Source organism: Physella acuta, unplaced genomic scaffold (genome assembly GCF_028476545.2).
Source record: "Physella acuta isolate Inbredline_101_S28 unplaced genomic scaffold, ASM2847654v3 ptg000787l, whole genome shotgun sequence".
In the NCBI taxonomy this organism is placed as follows: domain Eukaryota; kingdom Metazoa; phylum Mollusca; class Gastropoda; family Physidae; genus Physella; species Physella acuta.
The window spans coordinates 9,456-34,941 of record NW_026732305.1 but is presented as its reverse complement, the minus strand read 5'-3'; the positions used below and the strand labels follow the sequence as shown (position 1 = coordinate 34,941).

Sequence of the window (25,486 nt, the reverse complement as noted above, 5' to 3'; positions counted from 1 at the left end):
GTTGGTTTTTTTTTTCTTTCAAATGCTAAGCATCATCTGAATGGGTTGAGAGTGGTTAAAACAGCCAGGTGCTGGAAAGGGTTGCCGACAGAGTTTCTTCAAGGCATCTCTACGGGTGGGGCAGAGCTCCCCCCCCCCCACCCCCAAGAAAGTCTACTGCCCATCCCCCACCCTCCGAACGAAATGGATTTTTTATAGAAAATATATACTTTTAACAGTGTCCGCCACCTCACCCCCCCCCCCCTCGAAAAATTTCAAGTTGCCCCCCCCCCCCCCCGTTGAGAAAAGTCTGGAAGAAACGCTGCTTGCTTGTAGCCGATGTCATAATCACGGTTGAAGATAGATGTCTCATCTGTAGACGATTTTTGTTTCAGTTACTGTTTCTAGAGCAGAAAGAAAAGTGTTAGACTTATGAATTTTTTTCTACAACTGGTAGATTTGTTTAGTGATTTAAAATATTTAAGCTTTGTTATGAATTATAAACATATCAGACATTGTGACCTACGGAATGGTACCATTAAAAGTTTAACACTTTTGCATTTTTTTTTTGTTTATTAATTATTGTAAATATATATATATATATATATATATATATTTATATATATATATATATATATATATATATATATATATATATATATATATATATATAGATATAGATATATATATATATATGTATATATGTATATATATATATATATATATATATATATATATATATATATATATATATATATATATATATATATATATATAGATATATAGATATATATATATATAGTGTTACTAAAATAACTGATTTTTTAATTGTCATTTCGTAAGGCGATGTTGATGTGCCGTATTTAAATATGCATTTAATTTTTAATTATATATATATATATATATATATATATATATATATATATATATATATATATATATATATATATATATATATATATATATATATATATATATATATATATATATATATATATATATATATATATAGTCCTAGGACCTTTGACCACAGGTGCTTTGACCATAGGGGGTTTGACCATAGGGGGTTTGACCACAGCGGAGCTTTGACCATAGGGGCTTTGACCATAGGGGGTTTGACCACAGCGGGGCTTTGACCATAGCGGTGCTTTGACCATAGGGGGTTTGATCATAGGGGGTTTGACCATAGGGGGTTTGACCACAGGTGTTTTCTCAGCAGAGGGTCTTTGATCACTGGTCTATCAACTGGTGTTTGATCACAAGCGCTGTGTCCGGCTTTGATCATAGGTGTTTTGTCCACATAGGGTCTTTGATCTCTGGTGGTTTGTCCAATGCTGTCCATATATGGTAAGGATTTATTTTAAAAGTTGCTAAATTATATTTTAAATTTCGACATGATGTAATAATATGGTCAAACAGATGTACTGACATATTTGCGTGCTATAGCACATCTGTCATTTAGTTAACCATTTTATGTATTACATCTTTGACTATATTGTTGGCAAGTTTTGTATCATTTTTTATCCTTTATATATGATATGTATTTTCAAGTAATTCTACATTATTTATTTGTGAAACTTGTTATATGTCACATTATTTGTGTTTCATTTATATTTAAAATAAATCTATGAGGTCTAGCGCCAGCCTTTATGTGGAGACTAAAATATAGTTCTTGGCTTTCTTAAATACATGTTAATTTCTATTAACGTACTCTTAGGAAACATGTATAAAATCTTATTAATTGTATCACACCTATGATCAAAGCCGGACACAGCGCTTGTGATCAAACACCCGTTGATAGACCACCTGTGATCAAAGACCCTCTGCTGAGAAAACACATGTGGTCAAACCCCCTATGGTCAAACCCCCTATGATCAAACCACCTATAGTCAAAGCACCGCTATGGTCAAAGGCCCGCTGTGGTCAAACCCCCTATGGTCAAAGCCCCTATGGTCAAAGCTCCGCTGTGGTCAAACCCCCTATGGTCAAACCCCCTATGGTCAAAGCACCTGTGGTCAAAGGTCCGCGCACCATATATATATATATATATATATATATATATATATATATATATATATATATATATATATATATATATATATATATATATATATATATATATATATATATATATATATATATATATATATATATATATATATATATATATATATATATATATGATGTTTATATATTTTGGTAATTCATAAAAATATCTACGGATCAAAGAAAAAATATTAATTATCGATAATTAGTCTTAAGATGTATGAAATACGTCTTCTTTGGAACATTAAAAACACATTAAGTGTCTGTTGGCTAGATAACACTTTTAAAATCTTACTTTTTATTTTGTTTTTTTCCTTTTCCTTTTTTTCCCTTCCTGTAAAAATGGACAGTGTTCAACTTTGTAAGTTATAATAGTTTTATCATGGTGACCTCTAATTAGCAATTTTACCACACATTCTATAGTATCCTTCAGAAAAGTAAATAACAATGTCAATGAAACAAAATACCATATGAGCATAAGCCGAATTTTCAACATGTATGTTGATATTGATTCAGATATATAAAAGATAACATAAAAGGTAATTGTTTCTATTTATAGTTTACTTACCTATCATCTTTTTGTTTTGTTTTCATTTCTTTGCCTGTAAAGTTTTTAATTTTTTTTAAGTTTTAAATTTAAGCGAATCATGTTATTCTAGAATATAAAGAGATAAGATGGGCCGCAAGGTAGGGACAAGATGGGCCGCCATGGAAGAAAAGATGGGCCACTCGTAAAGGGGTGCGGACACAGGTAAAAGTGTATATTTTCAATATAAATTATATTTCGTTCTGAACGGTGGGGGGGGGGGGGGGAGGGGGGGGCAGAGTGTTTTGAGGGGAGGGAGGGGGGGCGGTCTGAAAGAAACAGTGTTTTGGAGTGTATGCGTAGTCTGTGTATCTAGAGATAGTTTTTTAAAAAATGAAAATGATATTTGCGAGAATAAATTCGCAGCTCTTAAATAAACGACATTATGTTTTTTTTTAACCAATCATGCCCTCCCACGACACACATCGTCACAAAGAAGAGTGACGTCTTCTAAGTTCTTGTACGACCGTATAAAATAATAATTTAAAATAAAAATCTTACATTGCTTTTTAGCCGATTGTATGTCCTGTTTTGCTTTTTTGATAAGTTTTTTGTTTTTGCATTCGCCAGCAGCATTTTGTACACACTTCTTGTGGTCAGAAAACGATCTGGAATTTAGGAGCACATATAAAAGTAGTTGTAAATGCCAGCATGTTAAAGCACATATAAAAGTAGATGCAAATGCCAGTATGTTATAGCACATTTAAAAAGTAGTTAAAAATGCCAGTATTTTCCCCACGTGTTTTGTCACTATAAAAATATGCGTACTATATCCTTACTTGATTCTCTTGATTAACAATATTAAAGGTTATATATATATATATATATATATATATATATATATATATATATATATATATATATATATATATATATATATATATATATATATATATATTTGTGTGTGTGTGTGTGTGTGTGTGTGTATGTGTGTGTCGGCCTATCATTTAAATATATTCCACAGACACATTCGGATACATGTATGCGTATAAGCTTTAATCACTGCAGACTTAATAGTAACGATGTTTATTTATAGTCTGTACATTTGGCACTTTTTTGCCTTGGTGTCACCCCCCCAAATGGTGTCACCCGGTGCGGTCCGCACCCCACCCCCCGCGCTCCCTACGCCTCTGAACATATTTCTAGACCTACCTGCATGTTCCCCTGGTAATCTTGTTTTCAGTCAAAGTTCGACGATAAAGTGTGAAGGTTTCCAAGCATTCCCTCACTTTCGCACAATTTTTGGAATCCATTTTGTTACCTGTTCAAAATTTTTTTTAAAAGGATTTCACATTTTGCGATTCAATTAGGGGTTATAGTATCGGCATGGTATAATGGTACTATTGCCGCGGCATAAGTAATTATGTGGATGTTTGGATAGGTCAGTGTAAAAAATGTAAAATATGTAAAAAAAAAAAAAAAAAAAAAAAAAAAAAAAAAAAAAGAATCCTCTTTAGACCTAGCGGGCAGATGAGTTCATATGTTTCTTGATCTCGGCATAGGAAGGGAAGGTGTAGTCAGCACTTGCCCAGCCGACATGAGTCAGGTATCCATCAGAGCTGGGTGAACACAGGGACGTTCTAGTTCTAGTGACTTGAACCCGGATTTGAACTCGAGACTTTCGGGTTAGCAACTTAGCGCTCTACCGATAAGGCCATTCCCTTCCGTCAGCTATATGTATGGTGGGCTATAGGTCAGCTATATGTATGGTGAGCTAGAGGTCATCTATATGTATGGTGAGCTAGAGGTCAGCTATATGTATGGTGAGTTAGAGGTCATCTATATGTATAGTGAGCTATAGGTTAACTATATGTATGGTGAGCTATATTAAAACTATATTTGTGGTGAGCTAGAGGTCAGCTATATGTACAGTGGGCTATAGGTCAGCTATATGTATGGTGAGCTAGAGGTCAGCTATATGTATGGTGGGCTATAGGTCAGCTATATGAACAGTGGGCTATAGGTCAGCTATATGTACAGTGGGCTATAGGTCAGCCATAAGGATGGTGGGCTATAGGTCAGCTATATGAACAGTGGGCTATAGGTCAGCTATATGAACAGTGGGCTATAGGTCAGCTATATGAAAAGTGGGCTATAGGTCAGCTATAAGGATGGTGGGCTATAGGTCAGCTATATGAACAGTGGGCTATAGGTCAGCTATAAGGATGGTGGGCTATAGGTCAGCTATATGTATGGTGGGCTAGAGGTCAGCTATATGTATGGTGAGCTAGAGGTCAGCTATATGTATGGTGAGCTAGAGGTCATCTATATGTACAGAGGGCTATAGGTCAGCTATAAGGATGGTGGGCTATAGGTCAGCTATATGAACAGTGGGCTATAGGTCAGCTATAAGGATGGTGGGCTATAGGTCAGCTATATGAACAGTGGGCTATAGGTCAGCTATAAGGATGGTGGGCTATAGGTCAGCTATATGAACAGTGGGCTATAGGTCAGCTATATGAACAGTGGGCTATAGGTCAGCTATATGAACAGTGGGCTATATGTCAGCTATAAGGATGGTGGGCTATAGGTCAGCTATATGAACAGTGGGCTATAGGTCAGCTATATGAACAGTGGGCTATAGGTCAGCTATATGAACAGTGGGCTATATGTCAGCTATAAGGATGGTGGGCTATAGGTCAGCTATATGAACAGTGGGCTTTAGGTCAGCTATAAGGATGGTGAGCTATAGGTCAGCTATACATGTACTGTGACCTAGAAATCAGTTGAATGTATAGTGAGTTAGAGGTCAGCTGTATGTACGGTGACCTAGAAATCAGCTCGGTGTATCAGTCACCAGTACAAAATACCGCCACTCTATGTTCACAACGTGGTGATATTTTATGTTCACAACGACCTCATTGTATTAATTTAAGAAAAGAAATATTTACGCTATAGTTTTCAATGCTTTCAAAAGGGATTCTTAAATCTTACTTCATAGTTTTAAGCATTGCACAAATTAGATTGTGCTTGATTGAGTAAGAGCGGGAGATACAAGCTGTTTTGGCTTTTAAAAATCGCTAAGCATTAAATCATTACGCTTAATTAAAACTATGCCATACCTTTAAGTGAATTTTTTGTTTTCTCTCCTTCATCTACTCTGCCTGCAAAAAGAAACTTAATGTAAGTTGTAAATACATGCATATATATATATATATATATATATATATATATATATATATATATATATATATATATATATATATATATATATATATGTACCTACATCATGACAACACACTTGCATCTGGCTTGTATTACTTACAAAGATTGATTTTTAACAAAAATTAAAATCTTACACTCTTCTTCAAATGGTCTAAACTGTTCTGTAACCCAGCCGAACATCTCTTGAACTTGCGAATTATTTTGATTGGCTGCAACCGCACGCGCACACTCTTTGACCACTGGTAACTCGCTAGTTTTAATACATTGTATAAAAAACGTTTTAATAACAAGCTTTTATATAATTATGCACTAAAAAGGAGGAAATTTTTTTAAAATATATAACAATACATTACTATTTAAATAAATATATTTTATATCTAACCATATCTTTCAATTGTTTAGATAACTATGTTCGTTAAAATATATAATAAAAAAATAGAATCTTAACTGACATCAACAGTGCTTTATTTAAGATTGACTTAAGTAAGATAAGCTTTGGTTGGATATTAAATTGGGCATGATTGAATTTCTATAGTCTTCACTTTTTACTCAAATCCTTTCCGGTAAATATTTTTACTATGCTAATATTCTTCTAGTGCCTAGCTACACCATGTTACACCTTCTTAAAATGATAACAAAAGTATCATTGTTTTAGTCATTTTTTTTTTGCTTTATAAAAACATTAAAATGTTAAATACGTCCTATCTTTAGAGAAGCCATACAAAAACTACAGAATCAGGTATTTATAACCACATCTGTTTTTATAACAACACCAACTATTTTAAACTAATTAAAAAGTTCCTCTATACGGCTGGTAAGTAGGTCACCAACCAGTTCTACGGCTCAATACAACCTACATGCGCCATAGAACTGGTTGGTGACCTACTTACCAGCCCTATAATTGATGTCAGTTTACATCAAATCTATTTTAAGATTCATGAGCACCAGAAGTTGATTTTTTAACGGACAGAATTTAATTATTTTAGAGTCTTACGTGCACATGTCTTCTTTGTTTATAATTGGTCCTAAATTACTTCGGTACCGCTCCATGTATCCTAAGCAGAACTGCACCTGCATGAGATCTCTTGTGGTACCAACGATGCCTGTTAATGGGAGTTTGACAAAATCGATCACATCCTGCTATTACAATTGATACTAAGACTCAGGGGCGTAGCGAGGTGGGGGGGGGGGGTGCGGACCGCACCGGGTGACACCATTTAGGGGGGTGACACCAAGGCAAAAAATAGCAAAATATATAGAGAAAAACTTGAGGGGGGTGCAAATCGAAAGAAGTTTGAGGGGGGGGGTGCAAATCGAAAACTTGACGGGGGGGGGGGGGGGGGGGGCGCAAATCGAAAACTTGAGGGGGGGGGGGTGCAAATCGAAAACTTGAGGGGGGGTGCAAATCGAAAATTTGAAAGTTTGCCCCCGGGAAGGGTCGCTACGCCTCTGGGGGGGGGGGGTGACACCATTAATTGCCGCACCGGGTGACACCCGACCTCGCTACGCCACTGCTAAGACTGCATCTGATATAGGTTGATATAACTAAAGTAAATAATCGTTTTTAGGCCGATCGATACATTAAGCAGATGAAGTAGAGTTTATGTTTCTTGACCAAGCTATATAAAGGGTGAAGTAGAGATTCTTGACCTCGGGAAGGGATGGCGTAGTCAGCACTTTGCCCAGCCGCCTTTACTTTCACTAACGTGAGTTAGGTACCCATCATAGATGGGTGGACTCAGTGACGCTGTACTGACTTGAATCCGGATTTGAACTCAAGACTTTCGGATTAGCTCTACCATTTAGGCCACGCCGTCCCATGATATAACTAAGAGTTCAGGTAATTTTTCTATGCTTTTTAAAATGGTACGTCTTTAATAACATGTTTTTTAATCGCCGCAAAGTCTAGTCATCACATTTAGAATTTGATGGCTACATTGATGTTTATAAAATTAAAAAAAGAAAGAATGCAATAATCAATTTTTAGTATAATCATTTTCTTAGTATAATCGAGTCAACTGTTTTTTTACTAAAATAATTGTCTGGGATTTCAAAAAATAAACATTAGTTTCTTTGTTATGCTAATTTTAGTTTTAGCGACTTTTTAAATAATGCTGGCTTTAAATATAAAGACAACAGATGCATATATCAAGAAATAAATCACCATCTAAATTGGAATATACCTCCCAGTTAATGTAGGGTTGTGTGTTTCGTTTCAAGAATGAGTTAGTTAAATGCATGCTTTTTTAAAGAGCGTCTGACTCTACCTTACGCTAACTCACTAGCATACACACATCAACTACACATTACACAGTGAACACACAAGGGACGTAACCGTGATATACATAATACAAGGGACGTAACAATCACTAAAAAGACATAATGTAACAGTTTTTTTTTGAAATGTGTTGATACTAGTGTAGATGTGTAGTTGTTATTAACCTACAAGTGTGGTACAACTTTGTCATGTTGAGGGTTTCATATATGGCGTGAATTTCTCTACGTATATATTTGACATCAGGACAGAGCATACGTAATCGTATGCTACATTCAATGGAATCTTTGAGAATTCTGAGGACAAAGAAACATAGAATTTATCATTTGCTACATTGAACATCATATATATATATATATATATATATATATATATATATATATATATATATATATATATATATATATATATATATATATATATATGTGTGTGTGTGTGTGTATAAAACATTTAAATAATACCATACCTGCACCTCTCGCCATCGTCATGAATATTGCGTACTCTTGACCAGCCTTTCTTGCATAGATAAAAGCCATTCGCATTACAAGCTGTAGATGGCGAATCTAACAGATCTACAAAAATTGAAAAATTAGTACATTCTGCGGATTCTCATTCGGGGTTTCGGTTCAAGTATGTCGTATGGAGTAGTCTAGCGGTAGAGAGCTGGACTGCTCGTAAGTCTCGAGTTCGAATCCGGGTTCAAGTCAGGAGACCGTCCCTGAGTCCACCCAACTCTGATGGGAACCTAACTCACGTTAGGGAAAGTAAAGGCGGCTGGACATAGTGCTGACCACACTATCTCTTCATATGCCGAGGTCACAGAAACAAGTGAACTCTACTTCACTTGCCCCATAGACCGTCAGGTTTGAAAGGGAATCTTTACTTTTAACTTTATTATGTCGTATGGCTAGGCTTTAAATTAACGTTTTGGCTTACTGTGCTGGTTATAGAAAGTGTTGGTAATCAACATTACTAATAAAACGTTATTATTAAAAGGAAACTTGAAAATTGCAGGTAAAACCTATGACTTACCTGTTGTTAAATATTCTTCTTTTTCTCTTGTGCCTATTAAAATATATGCAGGTGTATTACTAAATAAAATACAGACGCTCCATAATACACACACACACACACATATATATATATATATATATATATATATATATATATATATATATATACATACATACATACACATACACATACACATACACATACACATACACATACACATACACATACACATACACATACACATACACATACACATACACATACACATACACATACACATACACATACACATACACATACACATACGCATACGCATACGCATATGCATTCGCATACGCATACGCATATACATATACATAAACATGTACATTATATATATATATATATATATATATATATATATATATATATATATATATATATATATATATATATATATATATATATATATATATATATATATATATATATATATATATATATATATATATATATATATATATATATATATATATATATTCATGCATATTAATATTATGTCCGTATATACAGAAGTATATATTGTAGTAAAAAAATTAAATCTTACAAAGTTCTATGATTGATGTTAACATAAGGTATCTCTCGCTGTACAACTCTCTATCAGATGACGTTTGGCAAAAGCGATCAGCCTCATGTACACACTCTCGTACGCCAGCCGCCCCTCTGGAAGTAGGAAACACAGCAAGTCAGTTAGCATTACATTCTTCTTCTTCTTCGTTCTTTAGTTTTAGTGGAGCCCCTTCCAACACACTTGATTATACGTGTCAAATTATTATGCGCCACCAGAGGCGTAGCGAGGGGGGGGGGGCATATGTCCCCTGGCGCCGTCCTCAGAGGGGCGCCAAATTGAAAGTTTGATGGGGGGGGGGGGGGTGCAAATGAAAAGTTCGAGGGGGGTTGGAAATCGAAAGTTTGAGGGGGGTGGGTGTAAATGAAAAGTTCGAGGGGGGTTGCAAATCGAAAGTTTGAGGGGGGGTGCAAATGAAAAGTTCGAGGGGGGGGGGGGGTGCGCCACTGAGACCATTGACTCCGTTTTCAGCCCGCTTTTCTGTTTGGATTTGCTTCCGTAACCTTTGTTCAATCAAGAACAAACTACAAGGGAGTATTTTTTTATTTATTTTGGATTTGTCACTCCTAGGAGAGTGGCTGTCCCCAACCGAGGGTTCGAAGTCGAGACTTTACGGTTTAACAACCATGAGCTTTACCGACTCGACCACGCCACCACTATTTGTTCATTAAAGGTAAGTGCATTATTCGTAAAATATTTAATAATTGTAATAAAAACAAATTATCACGTTAGCAACATTTTCAGCTATATTAAATGAAGATTTGTAAAAAGATGTTTTCATAAACTTTTTATTATTATTTCTGCTATGGACAGCTTACGTGTTTTAGTAATGCAGCCAGGGCTGGCGCTACTTATAAGGCGAACTAGGCGGTCGCCTAGGGCGCCATCCCTAGGGGGGGCGTAAAAAGGTTTTAATCGCTATTATCACAAAGTACCTAATATTTAATAACTTTTATAAAGGAGTAACTGTCTATTTCGGTACCCAGGAAGAACTATCAATTTTGTACCCCCACCCCAAAATTAGGCCTATCTATATTCGCGAAGGTGAAAAAGAAACCCCCACCTCCTTCTGTTCTGGTGTATGGAGTTTTGTAATGACGGGGTGTTCAAAGTATTGCACTTGTTTGGTAAGTTTTGATGAATCGTTAAGATTTGGCTGTTGCTGATATGGTTTCGTAGGTATAAAGTATAGACGTGTTAAAGTATTATAATTTTTATTCGGCTGTTTTGTAGTTGAAGGTCTAGTGGAATCGGATTGGTAATAGAGAAATGAGAATGCAGGTGATGAAGTATCTTAGTTCTGGAGTTCGGGAGTATTGAGTATTATGGTATTCAGGGAGAAGGCTCCGGAAAAAATTTGAAAAAAAGACTTTTTAATTATTAAGCCTTTTTTTTTAAATTTTATTTGTGTATATATACGTTAGGGTACTTAAGGGAAAATATTTGCATGCATCAGGGACTCTTCGGAAAATATGGTTGCCATGGAAACGGCGGCCATCTTGTAAAAAACTACCTTTTGTGGAGTTCTAAAATTTCATAAAGTAACATAGAAACCGCCCATATAATCATTGATCCAACTAACACTAATAGGATCAGCTGGCTAGTTTTTGTAACAGAAAAATTGCTAGAAATATTTTTTTTTCAAATTTTCAAAGTTCTTTTATGGTGAAAAACCATTAAATTTAAGTGAAATTTCACCATACCAATTTTTAAAAATTAAAAAAAAAAAAAAAAATTCTGTTTTCTGTTACAAAAACTAGCTAGCTGATTCTATTAGTGTTACGTACACTAACTTAGATATCCACAAATAAATCAATAAAAAGTTTCAATTAAGAAGTTTTATCTGGAGCCTACCCCTTTAAGGTATCGAATTACATTGATTGTTTAAGTGTAGTAGTAGGTCCAGTATAATCGTTGTTGATTTGGGGTATCGTTTGTAGAGCTTGGTGAAGTTAAGCGAGATGGTGTCGTAGTTCTGGAGCATCGAGTCTAGTTATGTTTAGGTATCGAAGTTTGATATGTGTTGTGAATGTAGTAGAGCATATCGAGTAGTCGAGTTTATCGTAAGTTAGATGATTTCAATTCAGTACGAAACACAAAGAAAGGTAGACGTTCTCTAGTTGAAAAATCTTTATATTTTTAGGAATCTATATTACCACTCTTAAAGTATTAATATATAATATTAAATAGGATGGAATGTATAACCAACCGTAAATTTTATTTTGTCTAAAAAATTCAATTTTTTTTTATATTTAATCAATCATTCCAGCAATCACTAAAACAGCTACCAGTATATTATTTTTTGAAATGCGTCCCTTTATTTAGGGGATCCAAAATATTATAAATGTAAATTTTTTAATGGCAACAACCAAACGAATGTCATCAATGTTGAATAGAAGTATGTTATTATAAAGCTACTACTTGCATACTTTCAAACAAAACCTACAGTTAAGTATTCAATAGCTAACATATATTGTTTTTTCAAGTTTACATAGCTAATATAAAAGATTTGTTATAATCATTGTTACGTAATGAAATTTAGAACGTTTTATTGTGCTTTTCAAGCATATCTTAGTTACACTTGGTTAAGTTAGCTATTCTTGTTAAAGTTATTTCCCTTGAATAAAAGTTTTATATTTATTTTTTCAAATGGGAGATAATTCGTTGCTTAACTTTACATTCATTTCAAATTCCTGCACCTTAGGTTGGCCGTTTACATATAAATACAACTTTAAGTTATTATTTGCTATTGTAAAAATTATATAGAGCAGAAGTTCTAAACAAAACAGTTTTGGTAGGTTTTTTAGCATTATCAAGTTGAAAAACAAATACATCAATAGTCGTTGGAGATTTTAATACTTAATGTTAGTAGACACACAGTCTTACTCGTAAATTAAACATCTAATTAATTGTCTTTTCATATTTTTCATCCTGTCCTAAAGGATTCATATTTAACAATTTTAGGCTGGAATCTATAACATTTATAACCTTTTATTTTTCAAAAAAAAAATCGTTACATAATCACACAATATAGACAGATTAAAATTATAACTAAAGACACTCAAGCTAAAACAGGTACGTTCCGTTTTGGAACTCACCTTGGGAGGACTGCAGAGAGCCCAACACTACAAGAACTTATTTTTAAGTCGGTTTTTTTTTCCAGACTTTTTTTCTTCCTGGAAGTGGGGGGAAGCACTTAAAATGTTTAAAGGGGCGGGGGGGGGGGGCTTTGTCGTAAAGTACAAAGTAGACTCGTGGACTTTCAATAGAATGTGATAACGTTTGCAAACTGGAATTGATGAAATTAGTACAAACTTTTGAGACGAAGGGGACAAATAAAATTAGATTTTGATATCTACCTTTAACGTGTATGCAATTGATAATAAATTAATATGTCACTTTTAATGAATTGTTTTCTTATACATATGTTTTAGTAATAAATTTGTGTGAAAAGAGGGCGTTTTAATAAGTTTTGCCTAGGGCCCTAAATAACCCTACGCCAGCACTGAATGCAGAGATGCTGCGCAACATTACCCCGGAAATATTTACACACGTAGATAATAAACCTACAGATACAAAGTCGAACAATTAAAGTATAGACTCACTTGCATGTTTCTTCAGTAGCTTTGCGATTGATTACACTCAAAAAAAGTTTATGATCAAAGTCTGCCATGCAGCGGTCCACGTTTCCCCGGCACCCTAGAGAGTTTTCAACTGGGACTTGCGTGAGAACTCGTTTAGCTGTAGTTTAAAATCAGAGTTGGGATCACAGTGTTAACTGCTTTTAACTACATAAGAAAACTATTCATATGTGAATAAAGAAATAATATAAATATGCATATATATATATATATATATATATATATATATATATATATATATATATATATATATATATATATACGAACTGCATACTCATGCCTAAGCTGCGGCGTGAAATTGCAATGATACCTAACGAAGAACAGAAAACATATGAGACACAACACACAATACCTTCTCATTTTTTAAACTTGTAAAATAAATTTGAAGTTCCCATAAGGGGAGGGGGGGGGGCTATACAAATGAGAAAAGAGAAATGAATAATGCAAGGTAAATAACAAAACACACCACAACCCGTATGACACCACGAAACACGCTGAAACACGCCGAAACACGCCAAAACACACCGAAACACGCCCAACCCCCTTCCCCACTTTTAACCACACACACACACACACACACACGCACGACCCATATTTTAATGTTTTATACAGCTAAAAACCCACACCACGACACCCACACTCAATATCCTGAAACTCATCCCACACCATTCACCACTTCCCCAACAAAAAACCACGCACTACATCACACAATGCATTGAGCAAAACAAAGTATCAAGGAATAGAGTGGAGTAGCTTTGAATAGATTGGGAGAGGTAGAGTTGAATCATAATAGACTTTGTAGAATTTAATAGAATGTAGGAAAATGTAGTAGAACTTAATAGAATTATATTAAAATTAAGTCAATTGCATTAAATTAAAATAGAGTAGAATTTAATAGAATAAAGTAGCGTTGTAGAGTAAAATGCAGTAAAATAAGTAAAACAAAAGAGATTGTAAAAAAATATAGAGTCAGAATGTAGTAGAATATCTTTCACAATAAAACCATATGCTGCGATTCACATCCCATTATCTTAAATAGCATAACCCACACTTTACTGCACTAGCTCTACAATCACACACACAGCCACACAGCAGACAACATAAGTACCACACGTCCATACACCCCTATCACATACATACACCACAAATACCACATACATACACCACCAATACCACACGTCCATACACCCCCATCACATACATACACCACCAATACCACACGTCCATACACCCCCATCACATACATACACCACAAATACCCCACGTCCATACACCCCTATCACATACATACACCACCAATACCACACATCCATACACCCCCATCACATACATACACCACCAATACCACACGTCCATACACCCCCATCACATACATACACCACAAATACCCCACGTCCATACACCCCTATCACATACATACACCACCAATACCACACATCCATACACCCCCATCACATACATACACCACCAATACCACACGTCCATACAACCCCATCACATAAATACACCATAAATACCACACGTCCATACACCCCCATCACACACATACACCACAAATACCACATACATACACCACAAATACCACACACATACACCCCCATCACACACACACAACTCTTAACACACGAAGTAGAGTAGCCTATAATAGAAATAATCACAATATATAAATAACTTTCGAGTCTCGGTAAGTGAATAATGAAAACAAAAACACAAAACAAAAATAAAATCCATAAACTACATATGGCCTTAAGACAGTTACGACAGTACAAAAACATAACATAATACTTTAACAACGTTTCAATTCATGCAAAATTAAACAATTTTAATACACTGCACCCCATTAACATGGGGGTAACATCTGTAAAAATAAAATTATTTCTTTTATTTAAAAAAACTATTAGTCAATTTTGATTATACAAACAATAAACATAATTAATTATTAATAAAATAATTTTAATGTTAATGGGTTTTTTTTAAAGATAATTACTTTTTACCTTCAATAATTCGTACCTGTTTTGTTTTTCTTTTTATGCTGTCTATTGTTAACTGGTCTCTGGGTTCCTGTTTTCTTTTCTTCATCTTCCTCATTATTGTCTTTGCCTGTAAAAATATGACAGTTATATAAGTAGTATTTTAGCGTATTGGAAGGTAAAATGGTCGGCGTGGTAGGGCAGGTAAAGTTCATGGCTTCAAGTTCGAATCCTTTGGGCAGTTGAGGGACAGCAACCCATCTAGGAGAGAAAAATATTTTAAAATATTTTTAAATAAACCGGGAGTGATCTCACCTAAACTTTCTCGAATATTCTTATATAAAACAACATGGGATGGCAACTCGGGATATAGACATGATTTTTAATCCATTTTTAATTTCTCAAGTTATAGGCTTCAGAAATATTGAAAGTAGAAAAAGTTCCACTTCCGGTTACCGGAAATAGCTCAAAAGTTGATACGGATCTACGATTTTGATATAATACTTATATATGAAATTTCATCAACCTACCTGTAACGGTACTCAAGTTATCGTGTTTACAGACACACACACACAGACACACACATACACACATACATACGTACAAGATTGCAAAACTATCTTTTTTCGACTCAGGGAGGTGTAAAATGTCGAGATTTGCAATAATCTCGACTTTTTTTTGCAAGATTGCAAGACTTTCTCTATACTTCGTATATACCAGAAAGTCAAAATCAAACAACTGCTGCCTTGCATTTTGTTCTCGGATGGACAAAGGCTATGGAAGCAAATCCAAAAAGAAAAGAAGGCTGAAATCGGAGTCAATGGCCTTTTGTGTTGGAGGGTATCCCTTCCAACACTAAAATTAAGAACACAGAAGAAGGACTATATGACACGCAATACTTAATTGTATTTGATTAAGTCGTTGAATAAGATTGGGTTAATAGATTTCCCACATCACACCAAAAAAAAAACCGGACATAATGAACGAAACAAAAGCTTATAAAACAATTTGTTCAAATTAGTTAGCCACACCCAGGCTTTAATAATTAGATTCGCGTTGAGCATTACCTGCGAAAAATCTTTATTATGTCATCTGTTTGTAAGTTAAGTACAACATTTGTAGGGAGGGTTCGTATGCAGATTAGATCGAGGGAACGCTCGGGAGACGTCTAGAATATTTTGTCTTTAACCTTTTGTTGTCCGTGAGAGCACTTGTCTTTAAATATTATTTACGAGCTGACCCGCGACGTAGTATACGCCGCCATCTATCTAGTTGTTTATTTTCTGCTTATCATCAATTCATAGTTTGTGAATTTAACACTACCCCTTACCCCCCCCCCTCCCTCCCGCCCAGTGAAAGCAGCCGTTTACAGATAAAGAAAAGATCATCAGAAATTGTTACCTCCCCTTCGTTTCAAATCGTTAAATACTAACTTATCTGCCCCTAATAGCCGTCACTAACCCGGCTCTACGGTTGTAAACATTAGGGGTGAACCTGACAGGTGGAGATGAGGGTGGTGGCTAAGCTGCGTATTGTTTTCTACGATCTCCATGAAGAGAATTATATATAGATGTTACAGCAACGACTAACAACAGAGAAAGCACCCATAAGTATTTTAATAATGCTAAGCGCTATAATCACAAATGTACTATCAGAAAATCTTAATTCTCAACATTATACTTACAATTAGCAAGCATTTGTAGGATTCCAGGCGAAACCGCTTCTATTTGGGATGTAGTTTGTTGATTACCAGCACATTTAGCTTTTAGTTCGGTGAAACAGTTGGAAGTTTCTTTTGCTAACCTATCAATGTATTAAATCAAGATACAAACATTGCAATTTAAGCTTGTTTTATTTATAAAAATGTAATTTAAAATGTTAACATTGATGTTTACATTTAACTTTTAGTTTGGTGAAATAGCTAGATATATTCTTTTGCTAACCTATCAATGTATTAAATTAAGATACAAGTAATTGCAATTTATGACTGTTTTATTTATAAAATGTAATTTAAAATTTTTAAAATGTATGTTTATTTCAAGTTTTATGACGATACAGGTGGATTTTAGCTAAACAATCAATGTTTTGAATCAATTTTTTATTTGCAAAATACAAACATTGCAATTTATGCTTGTTTTGTTTATAAAATGTTATTCAAAATTTTAAGATTGATGTTTATATTTAACTTTTAGTTTGGTGAAATAGCTGGATATATTCTTTTGCTAACCTATCAATGTTTTAATTCAATTTTCTATTGCAAGATACAAACATTGCAATTTATGCCTGTTTCATTTATAAAATGTAACTTAAATTTTTAAAATTTGTTTACTTTCTAGTTTTATTCACGATACAGCTGGATGTATTCTTTTGCTAACCTATCAATGTTTTTATTCAATTTTTATTGCAAGATACAAACATTGCAATTTATGCCTGTTTTATTTATAATATGTAATTACAATTTTAAAATGTATGTTTATTTCAAGTTTTATTACGATACAGCTGGATATATTCTTTTGCTAACCTATCAATGTTTTTATCTAATTTTTTATTGCAAAATACAAACATTGCAATTTATGCCTGTTTCATTTATAAAATGTAATATACAATTTTAAATTTTTGTTTACTTTCAACTTTTATTGACGATATACAACAGACTCACTTGCAAGCTTCTGCTTGGTTTTGTGGGGACTGAGGTAAGCCAACGATTGAGTTCATACACTTCATGACATTGCAGTCTGAATCACTAGAAGGGCCTGTAAGTTCAAATATTTGTAAGCGTTAACATCATACAATCCTATAACAGTTTATTTCAGACTTAACAGCCTTATAAGGCAGAGCAAGTTCATCTGTATCTTTCACATTGTGTGGTCAGTACAATAACTTATAGTCTGTGTGATTTGATGAACATTCTTCGTTCTTGACCATGTCGTTCAGTAATGTCTTACATTTACATCATATTATTTTATAATTTAAAAAATTTAAAAACCTTCATAATAATAAGCTTTTGAAAGCACTGAATTATTTTAAAAAAGTAAAGCTAATTTGGTTTTTAATAAAACCATTGCTTACTAAAACGTGTAAGAGATTTCGCGGGCGTCCAATACGTTTACTAAAGAAAGCAAATTAGTTGTATTTCGGTACTTTCAGTGCATATAAATGGCTATTTTTATAAAAGTGCTTATACCTGTGTATTTTCCACTTTTATAAATTGTTATGAATTAAGTTACAACTAATAAAAATATTTGCGTTAAAACCTGATCAGGTAGCTTGCAATATCGAAAAAAAAAATATCTCTGTCCTCTTAGTTAGTGGACGTATCTTAGGCACAAATAAATCACAAAGCCCGGGAAAAATGTTTATTCGACGGCTATCTTATAGAGTGATCTCTAGCATTCATTATTGTAGTATCCCTTTTGTTATGGAATTTCATAATTTTGAATTAAATTTTAGCAAAAGAAACTTTAATGCTCAACATTATACTCACAATTAATGCACAACATTATACTCACAATTAATGCCCAAAATTATACTCACAATTAAAGTACAACATTATACTCACAATTAATGCCCAACATTATACTCACAATTAAAGTACAACATTATACTCACAATTAATGCCCAACATTATACTCACAATTAATGCCCAACATTATACTCAGAATTAATGCTCAACATTATACTCACAATTAAAGCTCAACATTATACTCACAATTAATGCTCAACATTATACTCACAATTAATGCCCAACATTATACTCACAATTAATGTACAACATTATACTCACAATTAAAGCTCAACATTATACTCACAATTAATGCTCAACATTATACTCACAATTAAAGATCAACATTATACACACAATTAATGCTTAACATTATACTCACAATTAATGCTCAACATTATACTTAAAATTAATGCTAAACTTTATACTCACAATTAATGCTCAACATTATACTCACAATTAATGCCCAACATTATACTCACAATTAATGCCCAACATTATACTCACAATTAATGCCCAACATTATACTCACAATTAATGCTTAACATTATACTCACAATTAATGCTCAACATTATACTCACAATAAATGCTCAATATTATACTCACAATTAATGCTCAACATTATACTCACAATTAAAGCTCCACATTATACTCACAATTAATGCTCAACAATATACTCACAATTAAAGCTCAACATTATACTCACAACTAATGCTCAACATTATACTCACAATTAATGCTCAACATTATACTCACAATTAAAGCTCAACATTATACTCACAATTAATGCCCAACATTATACTCACAATTAATGCTCAACATTATACTCACAATTAAAGCTCAACATTATACTCACTATTAAATGCTCAACATTATACTCACAAATAATCCTCAACATTATTTTCACAATTAATGCTAATCATTATACTCACAATAAATGCTCAACATTATACTCACAATTAATGCTCAATATTATACCCAAAATTAATGCTCAACATTATAATTAAAGTCCAACATTATACTCACAATTAATGCTCAACATTATACTCACAATTAATGCTCAACATTATACCCAAAATTAATGCTCAACATTATAATTAAAGTCCAACATTATACTCACAATTAATGTCCAACATTATACTCACAATTAGCAAGCATTTGTTGGAGACCAGGCAAAAGCCTTTCTATCATGTCTGTAGCATTTTGATCACCAGCACATTTGACTTTTTGTTCTGCGAGACAATTGGAGGCTTGGCCTGCTATCCTATCAATGTTTTAATTTAATTTTAATTGTAAGATATAAACATTGCGATTTATGACTTTTATTTAAATAATTTTATTGTTGATGTTATTGTTGTTGTTGTTGATGATGTTGTTGTTGTTTTGTTGATGTTGCTGTTGTTGTTGATGTTGTTGTTGATAATGTTGTTGTTGATGTTGTTGATGTTGTAGTTGTCGTTGTTGCTGTTGTTGTTGAAGATGATGTTGTTGTTGATGTTGTTGATGTTGTAGTTGTCGTTGTTGCTGTTGTTGTTGTTGGTGGTGGTGTTGTTGATGGTTTTGATGTTGTATTTGTCGTTGACATTGTTGCTGTTGTTGTTGATGATGTTGTTGTTGATGATGATGTTGATGCTGTTGATGTTGTTGATGTTGTTGATTTTGTTGTTGTTGATGTTGTTGATGATCATTTAGTTGTTGTTGTTGTTGATGTTGTCGTCGTTGATGTTGTTGATGTAGCTGTTGCTGTTGTTGATATTATAGTTAATGATGATGTTATTGTTGTTGATGATATTGTTGTTGTTGTTGATATTGTTGTTGGTGTTGCTGTTGTTGATGGTGTTGTTGATGTTGTTGTTGATGTTATAGTTGATGATGATGTTATTGTTGATGATGATATAGTTGTTGTTGTTGTTGATATTGTTGTTGTTGATGTTGATGTTGTTGTTGCTGTTGTTGATGTTATAGTTGATGATGATGTTATTGTTGTTGATGATCTTTTTGTAGTTGTTTTTGATGTTTTAGTTGTTGATGATGTTGTTGTTGATGATGGTGTTATTGTTGTTATTGTTGTTGCTGTTGTTGTTGTTAATGTTGTTGTTGTTGTTGTAATTGATGTTGTTGTTGATGTTGTTGATGATGATGATGTTGTTGTTGTTGTTGATGTTGTTGTTAATGTTGATGTTGTTGTTGATGTTGATGATATTGTTATTGATTTTGATGTTGTAGTAGTTGTTGATGTTGATGTTGTTGATGTTGTAGTTGTCGTTGTTGCTCTTGTTGTTGTTGTTGCTGTTGATGTTGTTGATGTTGTAGTTGTCGTTTTTGCTCTAATTGATGATGATGTTGTTGTTGTTGATGATGATGTTATTGTTGTAGTAGTTGTTGTTTTCGTTGTTTTTGTTGAATTAATGTTTATTTTAATATTTAGCTGTTTCTGAATTGTATACTGTAACAAGATTGTCTGAAGAAAGGTCACATATTTACCTGCAAGCATCTTCTAAGCTAGCAGGTGTCTGAGGATTTGTAAGGGTTGAGCTAATACATTTCATGACAGTGCAGTCTGAGTCAGTTAAACTACCTGTAGGTTCAAATATATCTAAGTGTAAACATTACAAAATCCTATAACAACGTATCTCAAACAGACTTGACAAGGAAGATCAAGTAAAGTATCTGTTTTTTTCACATTATGTACTCAGCACAATGGTTTCTTGACCACGTTGCCCAAAAATGGCTTACATATAAATCATGTCATTTAAAAATAAATAAGTTAAAACCTTTATAACGATAAGATTTTGAATGCATTGAAGATTTTAAAATCATAAATAATTTGCTTATTAAGTCTTGAATATAAATCAAGTCTTTGTTTTATTTTGGCTTTTATACGTTAGCCAAATTTTATCGGCTCTATATGACTTGAATGAAAGCAAATTCCAAGGTGTAATACTTGATATACTTTGAATATTACAATAGCATCATATAACCTTCCACTGTTATAATATTAAGTTAAATGTATGTACCCGCTTGAGATGTTTTATAAGATTTCGAGGTCGGATGATAGAACGTACGACTGCTAACATGAAAGTCTTACGTTCGGATCCTGAGTTTGAGTCCTTGGGACGTCACGAACCCACCCAGCTCTGAAGTGTACCTGAACTAAGTTAGAGAAAGTAAAGGCGGTTGGGTATAGTGCTGGCCCTACTATACTTCAATATAACGAGGTGTCATAAACAGGTAAACTCTACTTCATCTGCCCCGTCAACCGCTAGGTTGTGTGGAGTACTTTAACAGGTTAGATTAGGTTAGCATGTCGCCCCCTCCCTCGGAAATACGCCGCTGACAAGAGCTTTCCAGTCATTTCTATCCTTGGCTAGTCTCTCCAACTGTCCCCAGGTGTATCCAATCTGCTTGAAGTCTTTTTCCTTGGTCTTCCTTAGTCGGCCTCTTTTCCTTTTACCCTGTGGATTCCAGGTGAGGGCCTGTCTTGTTATGCTGGATACAGGCTTCGTGAGTGTGTGGCCAATCCATTTCATCTCTTCTTCATCTGGCATTTGATTTGTCCGTTGCCATAGTACCTCATTTCTGATGGTTTTAAACCAGCGTATTCGAAAGATCTTTCTGTCTTGCGTTTATAAATTATTGTATTTTCTTCCTATTTCTGGTAGTTATTCTTCATATATCAGCTCCATAGAGTAAAACAAATTTTTGTAGTGTGTCGAAGACCCGGATTTTTACAACCCAAAACTTTGTTTTTTAGAAAGGTTCATGCAATTGAAAACGTAGTTTTCAACCGTACTTACAAGCTCCGAGTAACCTGTTTACTTGTGACAATCCCATGTCAATTTTGCTCTTTATATCCTCATCGCATGAGGGTTGTAGCGCAAGTAAACAATCCGCAGCTTCTTTACCAATTCTTGGAAAACAAGAAAAGTTTATGAAAGAGGCTAGTCTAGATTAAGTCAGCATAAAAAGATATATCGTTATACAAAAAATTTGGTCGCTGTAGAGCAAGTAAACAGAATATGGTCCCAAAGCATTTTTTCCAAGTCTTGGGGAGCAAGAAAAATAATGAAAGAGTCTAGTCTAGATTAAGTCAGCATTAAAAGATAGATAGGGGACGGAGTGGTCTAGTGGTAGAGAGCTGAACCTGTAAGTCTGGAGTTCGAATCCGGGTTCAAGTCAGTAATCCGCCCCTGAGTCTCTAATGAGTACCTAATTCATGTTAGAGAAAGTAAAGATATATTGTTATACAAAAGTTCGATTAGTCGGTGTAGCGTGTTTAGTCCCGGCCGTTTTTATGTTTACCCCTGGTGTTGTGAGCAGTCTGTAGTCGTCTTGTTTGTACTTGTTTTTATATGCAGAGTTTCTTTCAGGCATCTCTTTTGAAAAACCCTTAAGAACGTCTACCTTTTAGCCACCCCCCACCCACCCCCCGAACGAAATAAAATTAATATAGAAAATATACAAAATATTCAACTTTTACCAGTCTCCGCCCCCCCCCACCGGGAAAAATTGAGTCCGTACCACACCCCCCCCCCCTCCCTAAATTTCAGTTTTACTTTTGCTATTTACATGTATGTGTCCTTTATTCGACATCACTTACTTGCATGCTGCATTAATATCTACAACGCCTACGATATCTGTCATTCCTTTGGAGCAGGTTAGAATATCATTCTCAGTACATGACGCTGTTGTGCCAAGCGCAGCTGCAAAAATAAGAAAATAGTATACTAATTAGTCTTTCTTACGATGATTATAATGATTAGGCTTCCTTACGATGATTAAACTAATTAGTCTTTCTTAAGATGATTATACTAATTAGTCTTTCTTACGATGATTATACTAATTAGTCTTTCTTACGATGATTATACTAATTAGTCTTTCTTACGATGATTATACTAATTAGTCTTTCTTAAAATGATTATACTAATTAGTATTTCTTACGATGATTATACTAATTAGTCTTTCTTACGATGATTATACTAATTAGTCTTTCTTACGATGATTATACTAATTAGTTTTTCTTACGATTATTATTATTATTTTCTAACTGTTATGCTGGATGGAATTTCTTCCAACATAACTAAGTATTACGTGTCAACTTGTTTTGCGCCAAAGAGGTCGCTGATTTCGATTTCAGGCTTTTCTCTCTAGCTTAGCTTACATAGCATTCAACAAATTAATTTGTTGTAAGGGGCATGCTTAACTTCACATAGAAGGCACCTATATTTTTACCCTTTAAAGTGGTCATCCAAAAATGACGTCACGCTTTTTTGACGATTTTTACCTCCCCCCTTCCCTCCGTCACACGTCGTCACAAAAAGCCAGACCCTTCCTAAAATGACGTCACACCTCAGCCTACAACCCCCCCCCCCTTGAAATTGCTTTTGAATTTTTCTTAAAACATCGATATTTTTCCAAAATCTTGTCAGAACTCTGTCAACATAGAGTATTTCGATCAATTCCTATTACAATTTATTGAAACCGTTTTATAAACGCGAAATAACGGCTAAGAAATCGTTTTCTAACAATCCTTTTTTTACACTGCAAAAAAAGTGACGTCACACCATCTGAACCCCCCCCCCCCCCCTGTCCCCCTCATCCCACACCGTCACAAAATTACGGACCCCCCTCCCCCCTACGAGGGTGACGTCATTTATGGACGACCCCCAAATCATAAATTTAAAATTAAAAAGTTCAAGATAAATATAAAATGTAAAAAACTTTTTACCATAAGCAGCGAGATTAGTTAAAAATAACAGCAGCTTGTAATCCATGTTCGCGATCCGGATCAGAAATTAACTGAGACAAATAAAGCGAGACTACTCTCGCTGATGAACTCCACAAGCCAAGTGAAGAGGGGAGTAAGTAGCAGAACAAAGGGAGATAAGATTAACATTTAAAAATAAAACAGCCAATCAAAACGTGGTAATGTTATTTTGGTATCGATACATGTGCGATACAACACGATATTTTTTTACCTGACTTTTCAACACGAGCAGTGGCGTCGCTAAGTCGGGTGTCACCCGGTGCGGTAACTCATGATGTGTCACCCCCCTCCCCCCCACTAAAGGAAAAAAGCATATATATATATATATATATATATATATATATATATATATATATATATATATATATATATATATATATATATATATAATCACCCACAACCCCCACCCCCACCCACCCCCTTATCGGTATCGTCAATTTGTACTTGAAATACTTTTCAACTCTATTACATTGAACTGGCAAAAAGCATATTTGTTCGAAATATTTTGCTTTTTTTTTGTTTTGGTGTTTAGTGTCACCCCTTAAATGGTGCCACCCGGTGCGGTCCGCACCTTCCCCCCCCCCCCCACCCCCGCCTCGTGACGCCTCTGAACACGAGGTCCAAATTTTCTCCGCTCTCAACAAGTAATTTGTTTAATTAGATAATCCAAAACTATTAACTGTGGTAATTTATTCCACAAACAAAGGTTTTACTAATATATAACAGCGTCGCGGATCATTGGAAGGGGGGTGGTGACCGGAATAGTTATACCTTAAATGCGTGCTGGTAGATGTAAGTTTTACTACGTTGTGTGTAGTTAATCTATGCAAGATTCTTAGCAAGTTGCAATGTATCTATTCAAACGTTATCACCTCTTTTTAACCAAAGGCGTAACCCTGGATTAAGTTACCACTCTGAAACAAATATAAACAC

At 34.3% G+C, this 25,486-nt stretch overlaps 1 protein-coding gene across 1 annotated transcript; it reads right to left on the bottom strand.

Moving 5' to 3' along the window:
* Positions 1–273: 273 nt before the first annotated feature.
* Positions 274–24,659, bottom strand: LOC131950909 (uncharacterized). The gene is made up of 21 exons (XM_059313117.1): positions 24,515–24,659; positions 23,387–23,489; positions 22,584–22,696; positions 21,271–21,364; positions 19,932–20,050; positions 17,943–18,036; positions 16,968–17,086; positions 15,324–15,413; positions 13,278–13,413; positions 9,652–9,767; positions 9,084–9,116; positions 8,518–8,623; positions 8,223–8,347; positions 6,771–6,879; positions 5,911–6,026; positions 5,674–5,715; positions 3,764–3,872; positions 3,113–3,219; positions 2,594–2,627; positions 2,321–2,359; positions 274–383 (listed from the first exon to the last, which is right to left on the bottom strand). Exons 1-21 carry the CDS (start codon positions 24,558–24,560, stop codon positions 371–373), a joined length of 1,863 nt encoding a protein of 620 aa, XP_059169100.1. The 5' UTR covers positions 24,561–24,659; the 3' UTR covers positions 274–370.
* Between the last annotated feature and the right edge of the window lie 827 nt (positions 24,660–25,486).

Excerpts from the sequence above, each read along its gene's own strand:
- LOC131950909 (XM_059313117.1), bottom strand. The coding sequence starts at position 24,560 with ATGGATTACAAGCTGCTGTTATTTTTAACTAATCTCGCTGCTTATG. Across the intron at positions 23,490-24,514 it reads AACTAATCTCGCTGCTTATG|CTGCGCTTGGCACAACAGCG; the intron begins GTAAAAAGTTTT and ends TTATTTTTGCAG. Across the intron at positions 9,117-9,651 it reads AACATCAATCATAGAACTTT|GCACAAGAGAAAAAGAAGAA; the intron begins GTAAGATTTAAT and ends ATATTTTAATAG.